Source organism: Sceloporus occidentalis, unplaced genomic scaffold (assembly GCF_023333645.1).
Source record: "Sceloporus occidentalis isolate IW3139 unplaced genomic scaffold, rSceOcc1.0.p SCAF_2, whole genome shotgun sequence".
Classification (NCBI taxonomy): Eukaryota; Metazoa; Chordata; class Lepidosauria; order Squamata; family Phrynosomatidae; genus Sceloporus; species Sceloporus occidentalis.
Window position 1 is genome coordinate 162,884,301 of NW_028316982.1, and position 10,545 is coordinate 162,894,845.

The window sequence follows — 10,545 nt, forward strand, 5'->3', positions numbered from 1 at the left end:
TACCTGAAACATATGTAGGTTCTAGGGTTGTACAGAGGAAAGATCAGGGAACAGATTCATATAATTGCTAAATGGTCATCAGTACAGAAAAACAAACCATGAAGTCTGTTTCAGCCATTATTTGGGAAAGCTCCAAACAGAGGCTGGATGGCCATCTGTCAAGAGTGCTTTGGTAGTGTGTTCCTGCATGGCACAGGGTTGGACTAAAGGGCCCTTGAAGTCCCTCCCAACTCTATGATTCTAAATGCTTCAAAGGTGGCATTGACACTTATCAAACTGGCCTACAATGCTGATTTGTGCTCTGTGGTTGCTGGATGGAATGAGGGAGCCTGGGTATCTTTTTCCCCATACATTGTGGTTGTGCTTTGTGATGACCAGTTCCTGGTTTCCAGTTGAAACTGAAACAAGGCAGTCTCAAACCAGCAACTTACCCTGAATCCTCAATTGGCAGTATTAAATAACTTTGCTAGCAATATTCCAAAAAGATCTGTCCCCAAAAACCTCATTCTGTCCATATTCCTAATAGTCATTCTGTTAGAGGCAGCAAAGTTAGAAATCGCCAAAAGATGGGAAATACCTGGGAACTCCATCAGTATATGCTTGGTTCAAAGGGTCTTAGCTGAAAAATGCACCTGCCAAATCCAAATTGTAAGGGGTCATTCAGATGCAGTCACATTTAATGCCATTTGGTATTGTTTTATTGTTTATGCCCTCAATTTCAGTTGAATAGCTAGCTGTTCAGCACATAAAACATGCTGCTCAGCTCTTCTTAAAGGGGCAGTTTTGCAGGATGCTTGTACTTTGGTTGTTGCTATTTACTTTATCTGTGCAGTCTTTTTTGTTTCTATTCTGGTTTTTCCCCTGTTGCAAATAAACAAATAAAATATTAAAAATTAAAGACGAGAGTAGGGTGTGTGTTTGTGTGTGTGTATTCTAGTTCTCTGTACTTCTCATTTTCTCCTTCTGTCAATTTTCTGACTCCTTTAGCATTTTCTTCCCCCCTCACCCCACCTTTTATGTTGTATTCAGTCTCTTGGCTTATATCTCAAAAGCCTTTTCAAAAGTCTGTTGGGTACTTTGCTTCCTCTGCTTGGGGAAGAATACCTGGCATGTGTTTCCTCTGCCAAGGTTTGCCAACTAGGCTTGCTGGAACCAGCTTCCAAGCTCTGTCATTTACTGTGGGAACTGGCCCTGGAGACATCAGCCATCAAACATTTGTACCACTTCATCTATAGTGATGTGTCTTCTGGTGCCTGAGGCTTCACTTTTTAGGAATTTGAATTCAATAAGAGTTTTGATTCCAGCAGCTGCTGCATCACTTCTGAGTCTTTGTGGTCCTTCTGTTCACTGCTTTCTGAAATGTTGTTGTTGTTAACTGCCCTTGTGTTGGCTCTGGCTCATGGAGACCCTATGGATGAGTCATCTCCAACCCCCCCCCCCCCCCCCGCTATTATCCTCTGTTCTGCGTAATATTTGTAGATTCATGTTCGCGGTCTCCCTAATTGAATTTAGCCATTGGGTGTGTAGTCTTTCTCTCTTTTTATCACCCTCAACTTTTCCTAGCATTATTGTCTTTCCGAGTAAGTCATGCCTTCATGTGGCCAAGTACAACAGCCTCAGTTTCATCATTTTGGCATCCAGGGAGAGATCTGGTTTGATCTCTTCTATGGCCCATTTGTTTGACTTTCTGCCTGTCCATGGTATCCTCTGCATTCTTCTCCAGCACCATATCTCAAATGAGTTGATTTTTTTCTTACCTGTTTTTTTTTACAGTCCAGCTCTCTCATCTGTACATGGTGATGGGGAGTATCATTACTGATAGGGTGTGGTTTTGTTTTTGGTGAAGGCATGCAGGCTGTCACAGCAGCAAGCCAGCAATCTTGGCATGAATTGTGGTGTCAAAACCTTTTGCCATCCAGTGAGATTAAGTTCTGATCTTAGTTGTGAAGCTTGATTTTTGTACAGAGGATTTCCTATTGAGTGGATACAAAGGATTTGCTGTTCAATGGTGTTGGCTTGTTTAATTAAAATCCCAGAAAAGTGTTTTTTTTTTTTATGTCAAGATAGGACAGATAGTTTATAAGGAAATATTTGGAATAACAAAACTGGGTTGGATAGAATGAAGGAATATTTTGTGAACATTCAAAGTCAATTTGTAAAATGTTTTTTACACTTGAAAGTCACATTTAAGTGATATGTTTGTAGTATTGTTTCTGTTTTTGTGTGTATGAATATTGTATGAATAATGTGTTTGTTTAGGTATGTCTATATGTGTTTTTTATTATTGGCAAATAAATTAAAAAAAAACAGAAAAGTTTGTACCAAGTGCAAAAGTCTACCACTAAATGTAAATACTTTAGCAGCCCTATTCAACAGTGGTGTCTTGGTCTCAACTTTAATCTTCTGGGATACTGGCACATCTCCAGTGGTGACCACCTTGAGAGGAACGTTAGAGATGTACAAGTAATCTTTGAGGGCCAGAAAATACTGTGCCTGCCATATGATTGCTGATTCAATGAAGTAGAAGTTTTGATTTTTGTTTCCTGAGATGATCCAAATTATCATCATTTTGGATCACATCACTGATTATATTCAATCTGGTGAGCAGTGTCATCTGACCACTGGGTGAATGCCATCATCTTTTGCGGTTGCACTATTAAATTCAAGGCCTCCCCCCTGGAGGTGTGTGGCTCAGCTTCTCTCTTTGCCCCAGACATGGCTCTGATATGGACGGAGGCCAGTGAACATCTACTACAGGTAGAGAAAGGAACAGTTTTTATATTCATTGCATCCTGTACTAGATTTCAGAAACAGCAAAGACTTAATCATGACAAAACATTTCAGGATAATCACTCTAATTAATATTTTGTCTCTTTGCTTGTGAGGTGATTGGTTTGTAATCATCATTCTCTAAGATGCTTGCTTTTATGTAAAGATTCATCCCAGCCTCAACAGATTTCTCTGCCTTGCTCCTTTAGACTATGTGTTGTCTCTTGGTCTGGCAATAGCCTTGCTGTTCAGGAAATGAATGAAAATAATTGCTGCTCATATTACCCCTCTCTTTTTGTAAGGTTGTTGTCTCGCTATATCTATATCTGGATTTCTGCATGCTAACGGCCACCTCTTGTGCTACTGTCTGGCAGGATATAAAATCCACTCTCTCTCCTTCACCTTTATAAAGTTTTACTGTGTGGATGTGTGGGACTATGTGTATATGCTGTTGACTCATCCTCTCATTTCTTGTTTAATGTTTTTGCTTGCTTACCTTCAGGGAAGCTAACAACTCATCATAAGTGTGAAACACAGAAACTGTGATGCAGAGGAGTTGCTTATCTGTAACCATCACTGAGTGGCCATCTATGCATTCACACAAACAATCCTTACATCTAGATGTTTTGTTCTGTCCTTCTTTTCTGGCAGTTAGTTAGAGAGCTGAGTGGGAGAGTGGAAACCACATCTTCCGAAGAAGTAGTGGTAATGACATAGAAGGAATATGAGCTTCTAGTCACAGCTTACAGCTCTAGACCATATCAGATGAGATTTTCTGCAGGTTTAGACACTATGTGTGAATGCACAGACGATCACTTAAAGAGCCATAGTTACAGGTAAGCAATGTGTTCTTAAGTCTCCCGTTTAAAATGTGTACACCCTGTGTATTCAGACAATGAAACATTTAGGTCTTCTTGTCTTAAGGGATTGTTTTAATCAATCACTTCAAAGTTATTTATGTAGATAGTGTGCATTTTCCCATTTTACCTTTTTTTTAAAAAAAAATTCTATCCATCACCTGAGAACAATTGTTAATCACCCTAGGACAACTGTTACATAACAGTACATAACAGTATGTATACAAATTTAGCTATCTTCTCAGTTAGCTATTATTATTTCACTTTGGCAGATTTTGTCCTGTGTTCCATCTACATAAGAGAGTAAAACTCTGCAACTTAATGAGGCCTCTCCTCCAACTATGCATTGTTTAAAACAGGCATCTTGAGGGCCAAAACATACCATATGTTTGTCTTTTGTTTCCAGGATAACAAAAAGATGAAGAAATCACTGGAAGAAGAACAAAGAGCTCGCAAGGAGCTTGAAAAACTTGTCCGGAAAGTCCTGAAAAGTATGAATGATCCTTCTTGGGATGAAACCAATTTATAACAGATTTACCATTTCTTTCTTTCTATTGAAAGACCAATTTTGTCAAATCAAGCTGGGAAGACTTCTGACAATTTCGTCAGTGTTGCATGAAGAGCACTACAAGGCAGGACTTTTAACTGGATCTAGTGATTTTCTCTCCCTACATTGTATATTCAATACATTCACTGAAACTGAGTGTACTTAAGTGTAGATAGCATGGGTCCTAAAGTTGACTAGGTTTAACTTGTTTGCATTTAAATTACCTCATTTTGCAGCAAGTACAAAGTATGAAGTCCATGGTGTTTTGCCCCCTCCTCTTTGTAAATATCTGTAATTTTGAATGCAAATGTAATTCATGCATCAGGACTGATATGGTGTTATACTATCTTCCTGTGGTTGCAGCTCAGTGACAGAAGTGATGGCTGATGCTCTCTTAAAATGTAATGAAATTTCTGCACTGTTCCAAAATTGTTTTGACCTGTTCTACTTGTATTAGACATTAGTTGCAATTTTTTAATGTCCCAGCATGTTTCGAAGTATTCATTGGTCTGTTTTAATAATTTAATTAACTTTATTTATGTCTCTTTAAACTTTCGGATGCAGTTTTAACATGCATTTTTAAAACACCAAACTGGCAATGCAGAAAATTGTCAATTGATACCATTTCATATTAAAGCTAATACTTTAAAAGCCAAGATGGATAGTTATGTTTCATTGAGGAGGCTTGTATTCAGAATAGACAGGTGAAGTTGGACATGCTTGCTCTTGTTTTTTAAAAGTTTAGCGACTAGTTGATTTGTGTACTGTATTTTAAAGTGGTTGAGCCTGTACATTACCATGCAGCTGGCTAGTATTTTAATGGAACTCAAGCACAGTTGTCAAAATAAAAGTCCTAATCAGGGTGTATGGGTTTTGTTAGATGGTGAGGGTTGTGTCTGTGTGACAAAAATGTATTATTTATTTTTATCATGCTCATAGCAAAGTTTAGGTTAATGTGCATGTAGAACATTGGGAAATTCAGACCTGAGGACTGACATTTAATCCTGTTATCTCCATGCCCTGCCTCTCCACTGATAGGATCAAATGAAATAATAATCCATTTACTTCCATTGTCTTTACACAGCAAATAAAAGAAAAAGAAATAGTGTTTTACAGGGTAAACAACACTTCATTTTCTTTCTTTTCAATATAGGGACCGTACAGACAGAAGAAAATAAAGCTGCTTTGGGTCACTTTGGAGGTATGCTGTTTAAATGACATACACATCTTAAGAGGCCAGAAGCTGCGCTCTAGTCCTTAGGACTGGAGCATAGCTTTGGCGCAGCTTCTGGCCTCACGCATGCATCCTTTAAACAGCATGCCTCCAAAGTGACTGAAGCAGCTTTATTTTAGTCTATCTGTTCGGGCTCATAAATAAAGTTTCAATGACTTTGGAAAACACCAAGATCCTGTAAGTGACTTGTGACACTGTCCTATTTTTGTTTTGGTAAATCTGGAACTTAAACTTTAGGCAATGTTGTATGTATCTTTATACACACACAGACGCGTACATACATACTGTCCAAATTATGCACTCTGTGTGTGTGTATATGTATATATACACATACACATATTTAAAAATAGAATGTTTAGTTTACCATCATGATCATTTGAAATGTTTTTTTCAGTACTCTGATGTGAAGGTTGCTCATAGAGTTAAGCTATTTGGCTTTTGAAGCCAGTAAATCAATTCAAGTCCTAGTTATTCTAGTATCAGTCTTACTGCAGAGTTTGGGCGGGTTCCTAACAGCAGAATTTATGATATAGAATTTGTGAAATAGAGCATTGGTCCAGAAACAGCACCCTCTCTTTGAGCTTTACTGCATAGTAAAACTCATTCAGTGCTCTGTTGTTGCATGTGTTACTTGTGTCTCATCTGTGATCTAAAATAGAAGACTACTCAACCAGATGGTATCAGAACATAGGATTGCCTTTGTGGCATCTGGACAAAGGGTGAGATCCCAACTCAGGATTGCCATTTAGAAGGGGATTCCCAGTTTTTTTTTTATAAGATGCAGTCTCACTGCTAAAAGATGACATATTTCAGATGCTTATGTATGTTGTATAACTGATTCTTGTATTAAGCAAACAAAGCATTCCCCCCTCCCACTTCTGAAGCAATAAGGCTCAGCTATTTATTGTTTCTTGCTGGCAGCAACCAGAAATGGGCAGCTATACTTCCATTGAAAATAAATGGTTATTGTCACAATAAAGTGCTGTTCTGGCGTTATTTTATTAAATGATTTTTTTGTAAATCTGTTTCAGAGTGTGGCTAAGTTTCACAAACGTAAGTACCTACTTAAATACCTTTATTTGAGCCAACCAAATACACACACAATTGCTGAAAAATGTTTGCGATCTTGTTAGGATTAGTTAACATTTCTAAATCCATACTTCCATGAGTAACCATGCTTTGCTATTGTACTGGTGTACAGTTGTGCCATATAGAGCAGCAGAAGGCCAAACAACAGCTCCCTTCCTTGAGGAGCTTACAATATACGTTTCAGCAAGATTTTTCAATTCTGTCCTTACACAAAGCTCTTTATAACCTGGCTTCTGTTCCCCACACCACAACCCTTCATTGCTGATGCTGACCATTGCCCACAGGAAGAAACAGTTAGAAGGCTGGGGAAACAAATGTGTGGCACTTGTATAGTTGTGTGGCAAAGATCTTGTTCCTCCAGCCAGCCATCTTTCTGGGAAGCAGTCTCCTTCCCCACTTGAGGTTTTCGGGTGGTTTAAAAGGCATTCCTCTGATGTATCTAGGATAACTATTTCTCTGTCTCCCCTGTGGCAGATAGGCTGTGGGTGTGGAGTTGGGGTGCCCTTTCCCCCCTGAGAAAGGTGGGGACAGCCTTGGGGTAGGGAGTCAATGTCCTGCAGCTATTAGGAGAGGAAAGATCAACCAAGCAACCTACAAAAAAGTGATAATACTGAAAGCCCAAGTGGTGCAAAAGAAGTCAGAAAGACATCCCAAACTCTTCCTGCAAACCCATTGCAAAATTCATCCAAACCTACAAGACCTTTTAATGGGGCTGCAGCATACCTCTCTCTCACTCCCAAAACTGTTCCTCCCCAGCATAGCCTGAAACCTTTTCCTTACAAGTGGATATATCCAAAGCAGAGAAAATGGTGACTCAATGAAAGTAGTGATTCCACCCATAAGCTACAGAAGGGACAGGGGTAGATGTACTTAAGGGGTTAAAGCTCCCCCGCTACTTCCAGAAGATAGAGGAAATATCTTCCTAAATCCATATCACATTTAGCTCATTTTCCCCCAGAGGCTGTGCTGTGTTGGCCACTAGTGCTAGCATTGGACACACTCCAGACTCACTCTCTCTGACTTTGATTTTACAGTATTACTGATGGCTAAGTGTAGTATGCATTCAGTTGTTAGAGATCAACATTAATCCTTTCTTACATAATGTGGTACAGCCCTCTCATGATTAAAAATTTCAAACCACAGAACTTTGCAGGAGCAAAGGGAGAGATACACTTCTTTAATCTGCCATCCCTTGCTCGTGTCTGTGTGTGTGAGAGAGATCTCAAACCTCAGTTCCCTAGGTAACCAATTTAATGACAACAGTCAAAGCTCACTGTGATGTCACAAGAAGGAAGTCAACTTGATATTTATATTAGGTAGATCAATCCCCTGCTAAACATTATGGAAACATTGCTCTTTCCCATTTTCTGAGAGCTCCTTCTGAAGACACAAAAATTGTTGGGCTACTTATGGCTTCTGTCTCCGTTACAGCTCCATTAAAGACATTTTAAAGCTCAGCCCCAATAATCCCATTAATGAAGGGCTTGGAAGTACATGGCCAGAACCCAAGATTTTTTTTCCTAATGTATTGCTTAACACTGTGGTCTCCTGGTGCATGTGTACACTTGTCTTTAAAGTTGGACAGACCAATACAGTCTCCACCCTTGGCTCGCCAGCTGGAAAAAAGAAATACTAACTTTATCCAGTATGGGTTTGCAGGTAAGAATAGATCAGTGTCACGTCTTGTCCATCTCTCACACTTAAATAATAAACCCCTTATTTCAAGAAATGGATTAGTTAGCATCACTGTGTATTCATGTTCACTGTTGTGTTATGCTGCAAGTGTTTCAGCAGTATATGCTAGAAAATATTCTGGAAATTTGGATTCTTCAGTGTGTTTATTGGTATAGATTAGCATTCAATCTGTTGTGTATAGGAACCAAATCTTATTTATTCATTTATTGGTCTTATACACCTTCTTTCTACCAAAGAATGGCACTTAAGGCAGCTAATCATTATAGTTTGAGGCATGTACCTCCATTTCTCCATCTCCATATTAGAATACCCTTCAATTATCCTTTGCTTCACCTGGAGTAAAGTCAAACTCTGTAGCTTAACTCAGTTGGCCTAATATCCTTGTAGCTCAAGCCAAAGAAAATATATATTTAATAGATATGGTTGCCCTCCTGTGACATTTTTGGGAGTTGTATTTCCAACAACAGCTGAGCAACAATGTTTGGGAACTATATCAAAGCAAGAGTTAAACTGTACTTAGTCTGTTTCATGTACTGTTTTCTACAGTGGCATATATATATGTCAGGCACTGTATCCACTTCCTGCCCTTTCAACTATTCAGACTCCGGGATTGTGATGGAGGAACTATAGATATTTACATATACGTATTATGTATACACATTTTGTATTCTGTTGGCAATACTGTGACCATCTTGAATGTTAATTTTGTATGAGGCCAGGAATTCTTAAATCAAGCTATTCTTCATACTGACATTGTGAGCATGTATCTTTTGTAAAAGCTATTTCCAACACAACAACTATACAGATCTTTCTGGAGACCAGCTCAATTTTGCCAACTAAATTCTTCCCTGTTTGCATACTAATTAACCAAGTTATCCACTTAGGAAGCTGTTGTGACATGTTACTGTATGTTATATGCCATATTTTCTACATTTAGTTGTGGCCTATTGCAACTTTCAGACATGCCTGGTTTTGTAATTTAAAAAACAAGCAATAAACATTAGATTCATATTGACTCGTTTTATCTTTGCGTTCGGAGGAAATTGCCTCTCCCCGAACGATTCAGTGATGCTGGAGGGGAGCCGACAATCCCCTGATGTTTAGGAAGCATGCCAGGCTTTCATGCACGCTCCTCAATGTTTTAGAGGCTATATACCAGTGCTTACCCCATGGTAAGCGCTGATCTGATAATCTTCATTGAGAAAGGCATGTTCACAAAAGCCTTGTGATGCTTGGAAATGTCAAAACTGGTTTGGGCAATATATTTGGAAAGGTGCCAGGTGTAACAAGCGAACTAAGATCTGAACTAGATGTTAATCTGTGTTAATCTGGGCCTATATAAGGCAAGATGAATCCTAATTCAGATTGATACCCTAGAACAAGATGGGCAACTGGAGGGTGTCTGGGGGCTGTATTTTTCCCAAAATGGACCTATTTTAAAGGCAAATAACTGCTCCCAGAGGCTTCCAGGAGAGAAAGTTTGTTCTTTCTCTCCCATCTCTCTTGACAAGAAGGCTTGGGTATTTGGGGAAGCTCTGGGCACTACTGGACACAAAACCAGCTTTGGTCCCAAGGACTGCACTTCGCGTATCCCTACCCTGGATCATGGAGTAGGTTTTTTTTAAATGCTTTAATCATTTTAAAACTACACCTGTCCCTCCACATTTGCGGCTTTGACTTTTGCAGATTTTATTAATATGTTCTCTCTAGAAATAGCTAGGTCCTCCAGAGCAACTCTGTGGTCAACTTTAACCTAAAGGGCCTAGAGAGAACACTCTACTAGGCATTTGTACCTCCTTCAGTTCAATTCTGTGGCCAGTGTCTGGCAGATGTTGACCACAGAGTTGCACAGGAGAACTTCAAGGTTTTCAGAGAAGTAAAAACATAGTGTTTTTGTTAACTGTAGTTTTGCCACATTCACATGGGTCCTGTGCCCCTAACCCCAGTAAATGTGGATGGATGAGTGTACTCTGATTGGATTGCTCCCCCAAATATAACTCCCTCCCCTTTATCATTTTCATCACAAAAAACAATCAGGATGCCTGGCTTTCCAGTCAAAATAGAAGGCCTGAACAGACAGGTCAAAATAAAGCTGCTTATTTTTATATCTGCAATGTCCAGAATCTCCAAAATAACAAATCTTGAATGGATCCACCTACAAAAACAAGTACAATTCTTATTTCTTAAAGAAATCGCTTTAAATGGGTCCTCATCATACTTTTAAAAGATGGGAACCAATTTGTTTAGCTATAATGTGTTGATATGTGTCATTTTGTAATTTGCTTATTGAACTTTCTTGCCTGAAGTGGCAATAATTTAATTACTTACTGAATAATTCTCAATCATCTTTCATA

General features: G+C 38.9%; 1 protein-coding gene across 5 annotated transcripts in view; it reads left to right on the forward strand.

The window, feature by feature from the left end:
• LOC149319207 (rho guanine nucleotide exchange factor 7) overlaps positions 1–6,386 on the forward strand; it is a 121,798-nt gene extending 115,412 nt beyond the window's left edge. For 3 of the 5 annotated variants that reach the window (XM_089511276.1, XM_089511278.1, XM_089511279.1), the window contains one exon: positions 4,033–6,386. In XM_089511276.1, coding sequence (XP_089367402.1) covers positions 4,033–4,155 — 123 coding nt within the window. In that variant the 3' untranslated portion in view covers positions 4,156–6,386. The remainder of the gene's footprint in view (positions 1–4,032) is intronic. The other 2 variants (XM_089511277.1, XM_089511280.1) reach the window with 2 other exon arrangements.
• Positions 6,387–10,545: the final 4,159 nt, after the last annotated feature.